Consider the following 18,514-nt stretch of genomic DNA (forward strand, 5'->3'; position numbering starts at 1 on the left):
TCTTAGATTTGGCTATTGTCCTTTGTCTCAACACTGTGTCTGTTATACTGATGATCAGGATGTTGTAAACTGAAGAGGTATTGTGATATAATGACACCTCCTGTTATGCTGAAAAATGTGGCATTTTGTGCTGAGGATGTTTCCTATTGGGAGTCACATAGAGCTTTGTTAATTAAAACCTACTCTTGAATATAGGAGGGCTTTATTCCTACAACATTACCACTGTGATATTAATCCATCTTGTGCATTGCCAGCATTCTCCTAACAGGACCTCAGATCTCCTATGCCTCCAGTATCTACAATCATAATGCCTCTTGGTTATCGCGTCTATCTTTTGGCTGTTGTTCATCTTTATTTGTGCTTCCTGTTTTCTCCCCTACGCACAATTTCAATCTATTAGATGAAAGGAAATGTTAGGCTATTTTGGGCATGAGACATCAGATGTTGTGGTCTTGGGCAGACTTGTAGAGGGGGCAGTGTGTTTCCTCTGGCTGTCTGTCTAGTCTACTTTTACAGTAAGCTGACTGCTCACTGTGAGTGGGTGTCTGTATGCAATTAGCATCATAAAGGGGGAAGAGAGGGCTCTCTTCCATGCCTCCCAGCATGACGACACCTCCATGCCAGCCAGCCCACTTGTGGAATCTTTTTTTTCCATATTGCTGGCTCGCTCTGTCTTTCTTCCAGGTGTTTTTGATACAGACGATCTCAGTGCTCAGTTATAGTCTGTGTTTTGTTTTTTTTTGACTGATATATATTCGGTTGGCTTGTCTGGCTGATTCATTTGGTGCAGCAGTGCAGTGTGGGGGAGGAATGGACAGACACATTTGTAAAGGTCCACACAGTTAGTACTTATAAATTTGAGCAGTTTTTTTTAGAGTGCTTTTAAAGCTCTGACATGTGCTGAATGTATTTATTATTAAATGGTTTGTTAAGGTGACTAAAGTGGATTGTCTACGTCATTCTGTCTGTGCTTTCAGCTTTATACCTAGCCCTGGCCCCAGTAGGTCATAAGAGTTGTGTTTTACAAGAGAAAATGGCAGACGTCACGAAGTGAGGCAGGCACTCTAGAAATGGACTACATCTGGAATTCTACTTGCGCTATAGGAAACTGCGGATGGATGTGATGTCTTATGTAATCACAGTGGCATGGGAGAGCCTAGTAATTTAAAACACAGGCCATTTTATCCAAGCATTTAAACTAATAGAATGTCTTAATTCAGTATAGATTTGGGTGATCTCACATTTTATAATATCATGTAAAAGCGGGCCATTAAATAGATAGAAATTTGGAAAACATGACAGCAGGTTTGCAGATGAAAATGGATATCTTCTCGAACAAATGGACCACAGTCATTACTTTTTATATCTTGCCAAATAAGGGAATCAGGGACTGTAAGAATATAAAGATTACTATCTCACTCTAATCTATTCACTTGGCAAACCCACATGCTGTAGCTTCTTGGATTTGATTTATGTGCGTGTGTTTGCATGTGCTTGTATTTCATTTTTTCTTTTAAACTTGGATAGATGGTGAAACTTGTTGCCAAGGAATATCCTTTTAAGATGTGCTGTGAATAAGAGATAAATCTGTTAAGAATAGAATGATATATGGCGCCTAAATTGGTGTATATTTACTAGTAGTCATTATTTGTATTTGTCATATAAAAGAAAGCCTGTTCAGGTATTCATTAAATAGCTTCTTTGTTTTGTGTCAAGTAACAAAGAAATTGTCGCTGTCTGATGACACAGTTCACACAATTCCTTTCATTCATTGATTTTTCCTCAGACGACGAGGCTGAGACTACGGGGAAGCAGACGAATATATCATTCTGATGATGTTAGTGCAGAGTCTTGTGAGCCGGGTGCCTCAGCATGATTCATTGCCGCTGATTGCTGACAGTTTATGTCATGGTTTTCCCCCAGTTCAGCTGCCTACGGTTTTTCCATTTCATTGACCTGCTGGAACAACATCTGGACTCCGAAAAACCATGCGTCCCTTTTGTTTGTTTAAATTAAACATTTCCCACGTCAACTTCCAACAGTTCTTGGGTAAAACGTTGGAGGACTTTAACATTTATCATCATGTAATCTGGCCAGAATGACCGGAAACAAAGGGCTATATCAGGTAATGGTTGCAAATTGTGTACATTTTAAGTTGAGAACCTGAAATACTAGAGGAGTGACAGAATTCAGATGCAATGCTCGCTGTTTGGCTGCAGCTTAGATCTTTGCCAAAAATGTGCTGAGTGGGGTATAAAAGAGTTGTCGTGGGCAGAGCTGGGTAGGAGGGTCGGGCACAAGGAGCAGGGAGGGGGAGGGGGAGGGAGAGGGGGTGAGGGTTAGGGAGCCTTCCACAGAAAGGGGTGGGTTGAAGGAGAGATTTAGTGTTGGGACAGGCACATGGTGGTTGGGGGGTAGATGGAAAGAGAAAGGAGAAGAGGGAGCTGTGGATCTGAGTTCAAACTGCAAGCTGTGCTCAGAGAGAGCAGGAATGTGGCTCAGCGTGGGAAGAGAAAAAGATGCTCTGACATGTTGAGAGACACTCTTAAGTCTTGACGGATATATGAAACACTCTGGCTGTATGATGAAAATATCCCGTAAGTACACAATAATTTGTTAATAGAAATGAATTATGATCTGAGTTGATTCAGGGATTTTGGAGTGTAGACATATTAAGGCCTGTGTTTCAATGGTGATGATAGGGCGTTTTTATTCGCAATAAGCTCGAATGAACGAATCCGGTATGTTTTTGTTTTCCTAAAGAGCGTGAAAGGAAGAGGGTTACTGTTAACCGCAAAGCTTTGCTGTCAGAAAGATGTCTCTCAGGACAAAACGAAGCATATTGTAAAATCCTGGAAAGTTTTTACCCATGTCTGTTACCCTATAAATATTTTCTAAAGAGTGTGGAATGTGAATGAGCATTTAAAGCTGTCATAATTTTGGCATTAATTGCTTCTGTTCAGCGCAAATACTATCCAAGTGTGTCATATTTTGTCCCGCGGCACATTGTTAAATGTCATATCCCAGCTATGAATTGCATAACGTTGCATAAAGTGAATTGTAAAGGAAGGAGTCGCCCTTGCCACAGATACTTTAGTAGTACACAGCTTTTGACATTTTGGGCCTTTGTGTCACAGCCAAAGTGGGTTTCGTCCCTTTGTGAAACTGTAATTCTATACTGTACACAGATTTAAAGCTATGGGTTGCGGAGAGCAAACACAAGTTCTCATTCTTTGGCATGATGCCCGCCCAGTCTTTTATCCACAAGAGATTTCCTTAGAGAGAGGATGAGAGGACAGAATGTCTCGGTATCATGTTACAGAATGCCAAACAGAGAGGAATTCCCAGCTCATGTTACTTGCTCCCAGTGGTCCAACCTGTGGCTGTGGGACACAAGAGGACCTGGCAGTGGAATAATACAGGCCTGATATTATCCACCTGGGAGGGAAGCCTGGCTGAACAGAAAGCCTTTACCTCCTGGTGATACAGGTGGGAACAGAGCAGAGTGGCTAGTGGCGGCATACACATGTTGACTCAACTACTGGTTAAGGGGGTAAACAGTAGACCTTTTTGTCATCCAAGGACACAGGGAACTGTTAATATTTATTCAGTTGCTAATCAGTCTGAAGACCAAAGTCGCTTTTCATTGATTTCTCCGTGACACAGATGTGACGCAGCACAGGTGAGTCCAGGATCAACAGTTTTGAAAAAGCTAAAGGGGTGATAGCAGTATCTGTATTGCAGGGCTACAGTCGCTGTAATTATGCAGTATTGTGTGATGAATGGCCGCGTTTCGTGTTTCAGCCGTAGTGTGACAGGCACAGACAGGGAGTGGAATTGAGACCTGAGATGTGTGATGGGAGAGCTGTTTGTTACCCGCGGGTGCAGCTTATGTGTGACTTTGCTTGGATGTGATGTTTATGCTCTTGCAACAACCCAGAGGTTCTTCATGTTCTAAAAAGCTGACCAAATCGCAGGTGTGTGTGTGTGTATGAGAGCAAGCGACAGCAGGACATTTATCAACTGTGTGGTTTCTGAGTTGAAGAGGCACCGGTAAGAATATTTCTTCCACTTACCGTATAGGCATTGTGATTGAAAATGCTCAACAATAGCTGTAGAGTAAACGACCTTGTCTAATAAATAATAAAATAATGAAAATAATAGCTGGTGTAATCTGCTGCAGAAAATCCTGCTCATGTGTTTTCTGATTTGATCAGATTTTTTTTTTTTAAAGAAATAAAGTAAAGGAACCATCTAAATTTATAGAGACATTACTGGTGTGAGGATTTACATTTAGCTCTCTAAGGCCTCTTTTTTATTTAGATTTTTTATTTAGTTATATATTAAACATAACTTTAATTGTTCTTTATCAATGTAAAGCAACCTGTGTCCTGTAGCACTGGTGTGTCAGACAGCATGTCTCGCTGAGGCGATAAATGGCACCCAGCTCTATTAGCATTAATGGAAAGGTGCCAATGGTCTGTTTCCTTTCCTTGTCATCGGCGGCTCTGGAGCCTACAGACGGCTCACTCTGTAGGTCAACAGGGCCAGTACGTGATCCTGACTGCTGGGGTCTTTATCAGAAAGTCAGGGTGATAACACGTTTGAAATAAGTTGGAGTCAGATGAGCTCTGATACTTTCAAGAAGAAGATTTTTAACCAGATCGATAGTTTTGTATTGTTCTCCCAATTTTTTTTTTTTTTGTCTTAAATTTTGTTACTTCCCTTTTAAATAACACTTGAGGCGGCCTACTTTAATAGAAAGGTAGATGATTAGAAGATAATTGTTTTGGTACTTTTATAGAACATGAACATGACAGTGTCTCTGGCTGGCTTTTTTTAGTTGCTTTTCTTTGTATATATACCGTCTTAAAACTGAAAAAGTCAACAGATGGTGATGTTGCTTCATGTGGGTGAGCTGGGATACCTCCAGACTGACTAACCGGCAGCGTCGTCATCACATCCGTGCTATCTCAGAATAATCAAACAGGGGGGTTTCGGTTTCAGATCTACTCAGCTCTGTCCACCTACATGTCTGCTGTGTCTGTAGGATACCAGATGCATCAGAGTGTATTTCTGTCATGTTAAATGCTTTAGGGGTTTTGTCCAAATGAAAATGAAATGTGGTTATGTTTCACTTTTTTTATCTATCATCTTAAGAATACATTCTCTTGTGTTTCAGAAATTGAAGCGAAAGAGGCGTGTGACTGGCTGCGGGCAGCAGGATTTCCCCAGTATGCTCAGCTCTTTGAAGGTAATAAAAGTACTCAGTTAAACTCCTACACACAATATTCATCACAAAGGAGGGGAATGTTGTTTGGTTAAAAGACAGAGATTAATGAAGTAGAACAACGATAAAAGGGCTCTGTAATAAACCAAAAATGGTATCTTTATTTTAGGTCTTTTAAATTTGTTATGAAACGAAAGACTGTTATAGATAGAATGTGGGCTTTTTAAAATGATGAGTGAATAATGGTGCACAGTGTCATCTGGTCTGTCACCCTAGTCCCCAATACTGTACACAAAACCATGTATTCATGGGCTGCATAGTGAGCCTCATTTACACAACTGTCCTCAGGAAGCCTCGGAGCTAGGGCTCCAGTCGGATCCCCAGACACCACAAAACAAGCGGAACATCAGCTTCTTTTAAAGTCTAATCTTTTTCAAGCTAGAGTTACTACATAAACATGTCTTCTGTGCTTAAAGACTGAAGTCATGGGAAGAAATGGGTTTTATCAGAGCTTAAAGTAGCTCTACTCCTTTAGATCTTTTGATGTGCTTAGGTGCAGTATATATTTGTTTGCTGACAATTTGTAGCTCATTGTAACAGAACTCCAGCAATGTGCTCTGGTAGTGGCTGCAGGAGTGCAAAACAATTAACTTAAGTTTCACTCCTGATGCTGGGCGTCGTGCCTAACAAATTACATTAATGATTAAATATATTAATAGGGTTTCAAAGTTATATCCGAGTGTCTGTCCCTTTAAAGAACAGGCTGAGCCTTGTTGAGGTCTGAGCGCTCACTTACTGCTTCTGCTTTTCATAAAAAGTTAACAACTTCACATGGATGCAGTGGAATGTTAGATTCAGAGGGTCTGGATTCAGTCTCTTAAGTTACGTAAGAGGAGGCCCATACCCAGTGCAAGACGTAATGCCTGCACAAGCAAGACCGCTGTTATTTGGGCAAATTCTGTCTCTTCTCATTAGCATCACATACAAAACAAGTTTGATGGTCTCCCTTTAATGTGCTTCTGGAAAGAATGTGGTTCCCTGATCTATTTTCCATTTATCTCATCCATGAAGACTGTCTACTGAACAACTACTGAAATATCAGACCTCATTTCAGAGCTGCCATCTCCTCTCATCTTCATGCCTTTTTTCTTCAGATTCCCAGTTCCCCATTGACATCACTCCTGTGAAAAGAGATCATGACTTTCTGGACAAAGATCTTGTGGAACCTCTTTGCAGGTAACCAGACATTTTATTGACACTGAAAAGACGGTGGCTCGTCCATGAGTCAACTAGTAAGTCAGGGCCACAAATAATTTCCTTGCCTCAAGGAAGTGGACCTTTGTGCACAACTTAAAATGACACAGGTACTTATTTGTTTGGATAAAGAAGAAATCCTATATGTACTTTCAAGTAAAAAATACATTATCTCACAGGTTATCTCTAAAAGGCTTAATTTTATGGTGTTTTTGTTTTTTGATATTGCGTATTAAGCATATCATGACGCACTGTTCTTGCAATGAAGACATTTATTTAATTGGCAGAGCTAAAATGCTAGACTGACATACTGATTTAATAAATGCCTTAATGACAAGAGCAGTGTGCATCGTCTTCCCCTCTCTGACACAACTGCATAAGAAATATTGGATGAGCATGTTTTTTCCTAATTTGCCAGAGTGTTAGGAATAAAAAAAGTGCACTAAGCCAACAACTGGTGGTTTCCACATCACTCCCTTGTAGGGCAAGACGGCTCATGTACTTTTTTCAAACCAAGATGAAAACAGCACTTCAGTTACCACAGTAACTATGGCAACCACCCCGAGAGGGAGGCAGGAGGAGCGTGAGGGGTGCCTCGCAGAGCTCAATATACTGTGACTCTATACAACCCTAAAGCAACTCATCTAAATTCCAAACTAGCCACGGGATAAATAGAAGACAATTGGAAACAGTTCCAACTCCAATGTGATTTTGTCCATGACTTCCCAGCATCTCTATGGTAACATAAGGATGGCTTTGTTGTCAGTTATTCCGCCACAGTCTTGAGTGCAAAAATAAATACCACCCTACATACTGTGGGTGTCTTTGATGGAACTGAAACTGATAGATATTTCATGTATGTGAGTGTTCTCTCTGATCCCCTGCTAAGAAGCCTCCTATTTTAGCAACCACATTCAAAGCTCTTTAGGCCTGTGGAATAAAGGCCCCCCCAGCTTAGAAATTCTCCCTTAACTTGGGTCCCACTATCTACAGTAACAATCATGGGAACTTGTCGTTTGACTAACCCCTATCATCTGAGGCCATTTACTGTCACAGAAAGATACTGTCAATCTGTAAAAAAAAAAAAAAGACTGTTAGCAATATCTGGAAGCTTGTGATTATCATACCATGAATGAGTTTTTTTTTCCTAAGGCCAAGGCACAGTGTGCTGGAGTGAATTTTGTTATGGAGTCATCTTTTCCTTTGTGCTATTGTTGGTTCATGTACCGTTTTTAGTGCTGTTACTTAATATATCCCAATTTGCACACCCAAAACCTCTAATTGTTGGGCACATTCTCCAGGGAGCAGTCTGTATTGTTCATGAAATATTGAACATGTTATATTGGTTCACTGAGAATGTTTTTGAAAACTGAGTTCAGGAAAGTTACATTAGTATTTCAAAAGCATTGCAAGCAGATTTCATGTTACTTTGTTACTTTGTTGAGCCCAGAAAAACGCTGTTACAAACTGCATGTTGGTGTAAATCCTCTCAGGCACCACACCTCTCAAAATTCAGAAATAATCAAATCATGTGTGTATATCATTAGCATGCCATGTGCAAAATGGCACAATAGAGAGGGTTCATCTATAGATTAAGATCTACAGATGACTAGATTGAATGAACCAGGCTGAACAGAAATGTAGCTAATCCATTGGTTGACCTTAAATTCACCTTTCTGCAAATTACCACACACCATCTTTCAAGCTACAATCACTTAGATCTAATTCTGAAAGAAAGAGACCAGAGCAACCGATAATTACCGGTGTTCATTAGGTTTAAGATATTGTGCCACGGACAAACGGAGTTTCCCTCTGGGTCTGATTGTACATCCAGAACAGAAGCTGATCAGGTTAACACTTGAACAGGAAACGTAATGAGATTTATTTGTATAGTGCTCATTAGGAGACTATTCTGGTGTTTTCTCTTGTTTGTAGAGAGCAGTTTTCATCTTGGGGACATCTTTCTTTCAGGCGACTCAACACCTTGAACAAGTGTGCTTCTATGAAACTTGACGTGAACCTTCCGAGGAAGAAAGTAAGTATCTTCTCTTGATAGCTAGCTTTGTCATCAAAATGATGCATATGTGTATGGTATGGGTATGGGTAATTTGATCTTTCTGAGTGCAACACTATAGTACAGTATATGCAGTGGGGGTAACAGATGACCTACAAGTGGGTGCCATGTTTTCTTTTTTTCCTTTTCAAGGTGTTATATTTCAGAAAGTGTATTTTGAAATATAACACCTTGTATCTAACTCTTTGGTGTTGTTGTGTTTTCTACCCTAAAATATTCATTCCTTGAAATTTGTAAGAAATAGAAGATTAAAATCTTTGCCTTCATAAGATTGCCTTAAGTTATGGATGTGCTTCCTGCACCAACACAAATATTATCTGGCTTCATCCCTTTAGCCTAGATTCTTGTGATATTTAAGATCATACCATTGTTGTGTTCATGCCTATTGAGTATGATTACTTTTTATCTGTCCACACTTTGGAATGTAGCCTGCTGGTTTAAGGCGTTTTTCCTGCCTTGGTCTATTTATGGCAAAGTCTTTTTAAAGAAATCATTTGTCCGGTGTTATATCACTGTTAACTGATTGTATAATGTTATTAATTCTGAGCAGACACTTCCCCCAGCTATTTCCTGTAGTTCCTATTTAATTGTCCTTTCTGGCATAGATGGTATGTGTGATGCGATACACGCCAGCTTGTGTAGTCTGTACAGACAACACAAGCTTATTTTTATGGAGTAAATATAGGTCACATAGTTTTATGTCAAATCCAATGATACATACATCATCATGCATGCTTGATCTTTTTAATTTAATTGTATTTGTTATTATTTAATTGGGGAAGTAATTGACATCAAGAGTCCCAAATAGAAACATTCATTACTTCAAAGACGAATCAAAGACCCAATTTAATTATTTATTTAGGCCACAGTAATTGATGTAACGTAATTATGGTATGTGAGATATACTGATTTTTGTGTTGTTTTTCTGTCTTCTCCTAGAGTGAAGACTCAGATGAAGAAGACCTGTTTGCTATCAGTGACAAATGGACCTTTGAGTGGAGCAGCCGGCGTTGGTCCAGGTTGCAGGACATTGACTGTCTGCTGGGAAACCATAGAGAGGGTCAACCCACCGAGAACGGCGTGCCTCTAAGAACCACCACCAGCAGTGAGAGCGTTCTGACGGACCTGAGCGAGCCGGAGGTCTCCTCTTTGCACAGCGAGAGCAGCGGGGGAAGCGGTCACAGGGGCCTCAGCACGGAGGACTCTGACTGCTCCAACCGCACCTGCTCAGATTCTGCAGCAATGCCAGACTCTACTTCCCTCACAATGCCTCACATCCCCAAAGACATTGCTCACTATGGCTCCCTACCTGATAAGCACGGCAAGACAAGTCGCATCCGTGCCAAAGACTTCCTGAAACGCATGGAGACATTGCGCTCCAGGGGGACACTGGGAAGAGGTCGTAAGTCATTAGTTATCAGCGCTCCAGTGCTGCAGCAGGAGGCCCAGGCTCTGAAGACGCTGCGGTGTGTGGAGATCATAAATGGAGATGCTGGAGCTCCAGAACCACCTTCCCACAAAGTTCTACCGTCCCAGTCCAGCAGTGAAGTTAGCAGCCATTCCAGTGGAAGTGCTGTCAGCACACCCAGTCTGAAAGAACGTAAACCTCACCGGGCTGACTACAAGCGTAGTGGCATGTATTTGGAGGACATAGACATCTTCTCAGGCACCCAAGTGAATAAAGTCGCAGAACAAAACCGAAGAAATGAATTCTGCTCCTATGAGGACCTAGTGGTTCACATTCCTAAAGACCACAAGCCAGGAACCTTCCCCAAAGCACTGTCCATAGAGAGCCTGTCACCAACCAATGGGGCCTCTATTAACTGGCACCCCAATAGGGTGCACCTGGACACCCCACTAATTTCCTGCAGAAAGGAATCCAGGCCTGTCACCCAGTGCTGCTCCAGAGGCAGCCGCATCAGTGTGTATGATAATGTTCCTGGCTCGCATCTGTACGCCAGCACTGGTGACCTGATAGACCTGGAGAAAGAGGACTTGTTCCCTCACCTGGACGATATCTTGCTGCATGTTAATGGTCTGCAGCAGATAGTAGACCACTGGTCTATGAATGTGCTGCCTGTAGGAGAAGGTGTGACACAGGTAAACGGAGAGAGGGAAGATACAGTAGGCCTCCAGTCTTCCAGTCAGATCACATTGGACTTTGAGGGGAATTCTGTAACAGAAAGCCAGACTACACCTAGTGACGGGGACAGAGACAGAGTATCACTTGCAGAGACAGAATCTACAAGGCTCAGGGAAAGGAGGGACTCAGGAGTAGGTGCTTCACTGACAAGACCCAATCGGTAAGGCTCATGGAACTGCACTGAACGTTGAAAAAATTAAAAATCAATTCACTAACTGTGGTCTTTATCACTAGAAATCTAATCGATATTTCTATTTTATCTTTTATGGCATTAGGTTACGATGGCCAAGCTTTCAGATTTCCAATCGTCTAAGCCACTCAGTTGCATCGCTGCAGATTACCAACCAGTCAGCAGGCCAGCTGAGTTTGTTGCAGAAGTTCTCTCTGCTGCGCCTTACTGCAATCATGGAGAAGTACTCGATGTCCAACAAGCATGGCTGGACTTGGTGAGTCTCATTTAAATTTACAAGGTCCACTGCTGGTATGATTCATGATCAATAAACTCTTTTTTTAAATTAGTGAAGTTACATTTTATATTAAATTGCTTTTAACTGGTAATCAGAATCAGAATCAGGTTTATTGCTAAGTACATTTGCACATACAAGGAATTTTGCTTGGTGTTGTTGTGGTGCATAACAGTTAAAATTATAAACAAAATTAAGTAATTCTAAATCATATTAAAAAAAGAAAGAATTTACAATAAAAAAAATATTTGAAATATATTCTAAGTGAGAAGAGCTGCTATAGGTTTAAATTTTAAATAGAAGAGAATGAGATGAAATGTACAAAATATTGACTAGGAGTAAAACAGTATATGCAGTGTGCAATTAATAATTAACGCTGCAGTCTGCCATGGTAAGCCATATTTACTAAAATTACTATATTAACTTGATAATTTGTGTGTTTCTCCAATATGACATGATTATGTCTTAACTTAAAAGACCAGATTTACTTTTGGCTTAATAGTTAGTACTATTTTTGTTTAGTTAATGCAAATATGTATTTTTTGTTTTGTATTCCTACAGTAAAGTCTTTTTGTTAACCCAGTAGACTGAGTTGTCAAAGATGTTGTTCTGTGTCTCCTAGGTCCGTGCCAAAGTTTATGAAGAGAATGAAGGTACCAGATTATAAGGATAAGAATGTGTTCGGAGTACCTCTCATAGTGCATGTACAGCGTTCTGGACAACCCCTGCCCCTCGGCCTGCAGCAGGCCCTGCGGTACCTGAGGAGCCAGTGTCTTGATCAGGTCAGCCACAGGACACATACTCTCAGATTGCATGTGACTTTCAGTTTCACATGTGATGTAACAAACGATTGGGTTTATCTAATGTGTATAATGTGGTGTAAGGTTTCAGTTCACAATGACTGACACAGGTTGCAGACACATACAATAGTAGTATAATAACAATACAGTGAGCGGAACTACTGTATAATGTAGTCACATAATGTCGTCGGCTGTCAGTTAACATTGATATGTCTGTTTTGCTTCTAGGTTGGTCTTTTTCGTAAATCAGGGGTGAAGTCTCGAATTCAAGCTCTGAGACAGATGAATGAGAGTTCTCCAGACAATGTGAACTATGAAGATCAGTCTGCCTATGATGTGGCTGATATGGTGAAGCAGTTCTTCAGGGATTTACCTGAGCCCCTGCTCACCAGCAAGCTGGGAGAGACTTTCCTCCATATTTACCAATGTAAGGATATAAAACCCTCTCTTTCCTTGTGTTTTGTACCAAGTCAAGATTTAATTTTAGTGGCCACTTGGTTTTGTTTTGATTTAGTTATGAAATTACATAGGAACTAACATAGAGTACATGCAGTTATGTGAAGATGTGATTTGAAATCTATTAAATGACCTCTTAGAGGTCATTATTACTTTTCCTCTCTTATCGCTATGACTGTTAAGCAGAAAGGATAAAAATACATTCTCTCATACATGCAGATGTGCCGAAGGACCAAAGGTTGCAAGCTGTCCAAGCAGCCATCATGCTGATGTCAGACGAAAACCGAGAGGTGCTGCAGACCCTGCTCTGTTTCCTGAGTGACGTCACTTCCTCTGTGGAGGAGAACCAGATGACACCCATGAACATTGCTGTGTGCCTGGCACCCTCCCTCTTCCATCTCAACATACTCAAGAAAGACAATCTCTCACCAAGGTAAATCCTAAGCAGAAGCCCATTATTTTTTCTTGTGTCATCAAGTGTTGCAGTTGGTTTAGCTTAATGTCTGATTTTAGGGCAGCCACATTGTCTGCCTCTATGTGCCTCAAAAACTAATGAAAAAGACATGCATGCATCCTATTAACTCCTGAATGATTATCTTCACCTATGACTCCATAAAGATAGAGTCTCTGACTCTCTTTCTGGGCCAGTTTTAAACGAACAGCACACTCTTTTTAAAGCTCAATGTTTTATGAGATCATGCTGTGTACAAACAAAGCAAAGCTCTCTAATTTACCATGTTGAAATGGTTGCTTAAAGGATCAAAGGGGTTTCCTGCAGAGTGGAGGAAGGGTTTATATACTGCATTTTGTAGGGATGTTGACCTGGGGACTCTGCTGGCCTAATAAGTTTTCTCTTCTCATAACCCCCAGGGCCATGCAGAAGAAGTACGCCACTGGCAGACCAGACCAGAAGGATCTGAATGAAAACTTAGCAGCAACACAGGGCCTCGCTCATATGATCATAGAGTGCAACCGTCTCTTTGAGGTATGAGAACCTTCAGTTGAGATGATGCAAGAATTTCAAGCCTGGATGCAATCTCCACAGGCCTCCCTCTGTTTATGTTTGCTTACCTCATGCTTTTTTACACCTATTAGATCCCTCATGAGATGGTTACTCAGTCGCGTAATTCATATGTGGAGGCTGACTTACATGCACCAACAATAGATGAGCTGTGCAAGCAGCTGGACGATGATGATGGAACGTATCAAACCCATATGGAGGGAAGACTTCAGAATGTGCTCAAAGAAGCTCGGGAAAAGTCCAAATACTGGGTATCCTGCAGCAGCTCTGATAATACAGAGCTCTACTATAAGAAGGTTGGTGCTCATCCTTTTGGTGTGGAGCTAATTAATTATTGAATCTTCAAAATAATTTCAATGCCTATAAGTTAACATGATGATTTGTGTCTTTTTGTCTCTTCCAGGTGGGAGATGGGAACCCTTTGAGACGCTGGAAAGTGTCTGTGGAGGTGGAAGCACCACCATCAGTTGTGTTGAACCGAGTGCTGCGAGAGCGCCACCTGTGGGATGTGGACCTGCTGCAATGGAAAGTGTGCGAGACACTAGACAAGCAGACAGAGGTGTTTCAGTATGTCCTCAGTCGTATGCCCCCTCATCCCAGCAGGGACTTTGTAGTACTCAGGTGAGTGGTAATATAAAGAAAAACAGATAAAATGGCATTGTTAAACATCATAAACACTAAGGTACATATCCTCCCATTTTGTTGTTTTTTGAAGTAATTTTTTGCTATTTTGCTATCATGTTAAAAGATGTACTTAATCTCGTGTCGTTTTTTCAAGGTCATGGAGGACAGACTTGCCCAAAGGTGCATGCTCCCTGGTTTCTGTGTCTATAGAGCATGAGGATTGTTCTCCTGTTGGAGGGGTACGAGCTATTGTTCTGGAGTCCAACTACCTGCTGGAGCCCTGCGGATCAGGAAAGTCCAGGCTAACTCATATCTGCAGAGTGGACTTGAAGTAAGTCCTACAAGAATCATTGTACAAGATTTTGTCATAAACTCTTTTAGCAAATACACATAAAAATATATAAATGCATTTTAATGTATGCTTTTAGTTTCCTTTTTAATTTTATTTATTTAAGCTCCTTATGCATAGATCACATATGTATGCACACATGCATGTATGTACTTTGTTGAATGTACTGTTTTAATTTCAGGGGAAGGACTCCAGACTGGTACAACAAAGCCTTTGGTCACCTTTGTGCCGCAGAAGCTGCACGGATCCGCAACTCCTTTCAGCCACTCATCACAGACGGCCCAGAGACCAAAATCTGAAACACTTGCCCGTTGTGTCTTGTCAGCCTTGAGATCAAGATTGAGCCTTTTGAGTCACTGCTAACAGGCAGACACAAAGCATAGACACGAGCCCAGAACTGAAGCACAGTTTATTCAGTTTTAGTACAAATGCTCTGAAAATCATTTTGAGCTCCTCTGTACTTGCACAATGACAAAAGAGGATATCTTATAGGTGCTGAGCATAATTACTCCATGGGAAATCAATCATCCTGCCAATGTCCATAGCATTAGGATTTATTTACCTTGATGTTGCTAAACCTGTATATTATAATAATTATTATCTTTAATAATATTATTGTATTATTGTTGCTATAATCTACAATGTCTAGGACATTCAAGCTCTTAAAATGCTTCTGCGAAGCATGTATATGTTTTATGTTATGTCAGATTTAAAGCTATAATTATTATGATGTACACTCAAGAGTCTGTATATATATGTGTGTGAATATACTGTACATGCAAACAAGATGTATATATTGTATATTTGTGAAGGGATTAATAGTACATATGTTAATTTCCTATATATTGATTCTTCCACTGTGTCAATCCTCCTGTAATACACATGGTACAAAATTGTAAGCTGGTTTTACTTTGCTTCAGTATTGTCATTTTGGAATGGGTGTAATTTTATTAAACTCTGACCTCTTATGGTTGTGAAAGAATGACATAAGGTTTGACTTGATCATACCTGCTTTAGGGTACTGGATTGTGCAGTTGTCACAAGACATCATTTTTTAAAAATAAAACTATTAAAATAATAAAATGGTTTATTTTGCATTGATTCTTACTGTAGGTCACATCAAAAAGAAGAAACAAGAAATGTAAAGAAATAATTCAGTAATGGCCATCTATTGGTCAGTGAAGGAAGGTAAATACCTGTTATGGCCCTTTAATATTAAACTGTGTTAGTTGTACTGACAGTATAATGCTTCTGCAAAATGTTAACTACCACAATCATGTATAGTATACTACTTATACCCAAAGAGTTCAAGTACTAACTGTACTAACATGAAACACAGTTCTTCCTGATCTGGGATGAGGGGGACCTCTATTGGCCATTTCTAGGTATCCCACATGACTGCAGGTATCCCACATGTGAAGATGGATTTACATGAACACCTTATTGAATTGAAGTCTCAATTTCAACTCATTTTAAATGCAAATAACATAGTATTTTAAAGAAAATCAAAAACAAAGGAAGACTGTAATTCATATTATCTGGACTTTCCTTACAAATTGTAGTCAGGGCGACCATGGACCAAAAGCGTAAACCTTGGTTCATTTTTGTCCACTAGATGGCCCTTTCTGATCAGTAGAACATTTATCGTTACTGTGACCTCATATTATTTTCCCCTATGAAAAACATATTTGAAATTTAGTCCTCTTTATTTTACAAGTATTTTCTGTTATTTTCTACAGGTAATAAGTGTGAGAAGATAGATAGATATCAACTGCCATGATATGTAATGGGGAATTGTACATATCAATGGTAATGGGTCAACTACAATAATTGTGTCAGTCTTGAAGGACAACAACCTTCAATTTGTCAAGTATACTTATGATATACACTCACTGGCCACTTCATTAGGTGCACCTGTGCAATCTAATGCAATCCAATGCAACAGCTCTGCCATACATTCTACATTTATGAAGCTTATACATTTTCAGTTTTTGACAATGTCAGCAAAAACTATAAGTGTATTTGTGTGATAGCTTATTGAGCTTATTACACTTGCAAAATAACCTTTGACCCTTTGATGGCAAAGTCAAACCCTCTTCTCTGACCTCTATTCAGCACAATCACTGGCAGGGTTTATGGTTCTCTTTGAATGGGAACCAGCAAGCCCAACAGGGATGAACACAGTACGCGAGGATATGAGGAACTGAATTCCTGGAAGTGATTTTACACTGACATTGAAAAGACATTAGATAATATAATATATTGGGACAACAGAATAAACCCTCACATAGGACTAATTCCAGAAGTTAACTCATTCTTTAAATTAAATTACCATTAGCCATGTATAATCTAAACATATAAGACTATAGTGAGATAAAAACAACCAACATTGCCAGATTAAATGATATTTTATTAAATCCCTAGTAAGCAGACTAAATAATTAGATTGTCAATTGTTCTGCATTGCATCACCACAAATTAAATCAAGCTGTGAAACTGCACAGTAGTAGACATGATAGGTACAGCTGTATAAAGCCTGATATTATTTCTACCTCTTTTGAAGCCATGTTGACACAGATCAGCTTAATGAGGTCATGAAATGCAAGCTCATCTTCTGGCTGTCAGTCAGGACGATGGACAGGATTGTTGCCAAGCTGTCAGTGTCTCTTTTATATAACTACTGGAACCTCATGGCTTTTCAAAATATATTTCTGCTGCCAGATAAGTTGATATTTCATCAAAATGTATTTATATGTTTAAATTTATGTTTTTTATTCATAAATTCACAAACAAATAATTTGTCTAACTACACATAAGTACAATGTTTCTCTGTAAAATGCATAATTTCTAAGGGAGATGCAATGCAACTACATGGATTAAACATTGCTTTGGCTTTATGTTCATTAAAAATGGAACACTACCCTTATCATTCAAAGGGGTAACTCATTTAAAACACATTTTTCCTATCTATTAATTAACATAGTAAAAATTTGTGAAAATGAAACAGGCTTGGTCAAGAGTAATGGAGGCAAAGCAGTCAGTATGGTGTTTGAGTTCACCAGTCCAATCTGTCAAAAATATAGGGATAATACAAACTCACCAGGAGCACTATTATAAGAAATCTTGACTTGTAGTTGATCAGGGGGATCTGCAATAGGAAGAGTTGCTTTGCTTAGATGACTGTCCTGGGGCTCCATTGTACCTCACAGACTGATCAATGAACTGTGCACCTGGAGCTCAAACTGTAACCGTATGGTAATGTAATAGGTTTATATAATAAGAATGTATGTGTGTATGTGCAGAGTGTATGTACTCAGGTGTACCTTCAGAAATTATTTTAAGTAAAAAGATAGTCTGAATGTGTCAATGTCTGCAGCAAAGTCTCTTAATTAAATAATAACCTTCCAGACACCTACTAATAGATGCAATAGTCATTAGCCTACCATTATACATATACATATTAATTAACCTAATAGCTAAAATTTTACATAGCCATACAACTCAGACCTCATATCAGTCTTTGGCTAGACTATAACTGGACTTAAATGTTATTAGGTAGGTGCTATAGGGGCTATAGATATGAGAGCATGAACACAGGACAGAGAAATATGACAATATGAGCGTGACACCCCTCACATTGAGTTGGGTTCAATTAATTTGATCTGGAGAAGAGTGAAAATGAAAAAAAAAAAAAAAAAAAATCCTATTTCATGCAGGTGTCTATTAAAATCCATGGGGACGCTCCTTAAGCATGACGCCAATATAGCTTTCTGGTGGCATACATTCTGCCTTGTCAAACAAGTGTAACTAATAATTATCAATTATTGATGAATTCCATTAAGGAGTGTTAGCTCACTGACTTATCGGGTCCACTAAATGGAACAGAGCTATCATTAATGCTATTAGGTGCACCTGCAGGCTATTTTTCCTGCTAATTAGTCATAGCAGCAAAAGTTAACAACAAATATAAGGTTAGAAGTTTTTTTTTTATCTAGTCCATTTTGTATTACTCTTATTTCTAATTATTTTACATTTTCCATATCTATTATATTGGCTATTTTTTTTGCATTAAGGGGGGAAATATTAAGTCAATTAACTTC

At 39.6% G+C, this 18,514-nt stretch overlaps 1 protein-coding gene across 5 annotated transcripts in view; it reads left to right on the forward strand.

The window, feature by feature from the left end:
* Positions 1 to 15,400, forward strand: part of stard13b (StAR-related lipid transfer (START) domain containing 13b) — a 71,740-nt gene extending 56,340 nt beyond the window's left edge. For 4 of the 5 annotated variants that reach the window (XM_042414367.1, XM_042414366.1, XM_042414369.1 and 1 more), the window contains 13 exons: positions 5,183 to 5,254; positions 6,385 to 6,466; positions 8,456 to 8,519; positions 9,498 to 10,861; positions 10,977 to 11,147; positions 11,788 to 11,947; positions 12,194 to 12,392; positions 12,641 to 12,854; positions 13,292 to 13,406; positions 13,517 to 13,738; positions 13,846 to 14,063; positions 14,221 to 14,397; positions 14,597 to 15,400. In XM_042414367.1, coding sequence (XP_042270301.1) covers positions 5,183 to 5,254; positions 6,385 to 6,466; positions 8,456 to 8,519; positions 9,498 to 10,861; positions 10,977 to 11,147; positions 11,788 to 11,947; positions 12,194 to 12,392; positions 12,641 to 12,854; positions 13,292 to 13,406; positions 13,517 to 13,738; positions 13,846 to 14,063; positions 14,221 to 14,397; positions 14,597 to 14,714 — 3,176 coding nt within the window. In that variant the 3' untranslated portion in view covers positions 14,715 to 15,400. Of the gene's footprint in view, positions 1 to 2,405; positions 2,598 to 5,182; positions 5,255 to 6,384; positions 6,467 to 8,455; positions 8,520 to 9,497; positions 10,862 to 10,976; positions 11,148 to 11,787; positions 11,948 to 12,193; positions 12,393 to 12,640; positions 12,855 to 13,291; positions 13,407 to 13,516; positions 13,739 to 13,845; positions 14,064 to 14,220; positions 14,398 to 14,596 lie in introns of those variants that run through there. The other variant, XM_042414370.1, reaches the window with a different exon arrangement.
* Positions 15,401 to 18,514: the final 3,114 nt, after the last annotated feature.

This window comes from Thunnus maccoyii, chromosome 6 (genome assembly GCF_910596095.1).
Source record: "Thunnus maccoyii chromosome 6, fThuMac1.1, whole genome shotgun sequence".
Classification (NCBI taxonomy): domain Eukaryota; kingdom Metazoa; phylum Chordata; class Actinopteri; order Scombriformes; family Scombridae; genus Thunnus; species Thunnus maccoyii.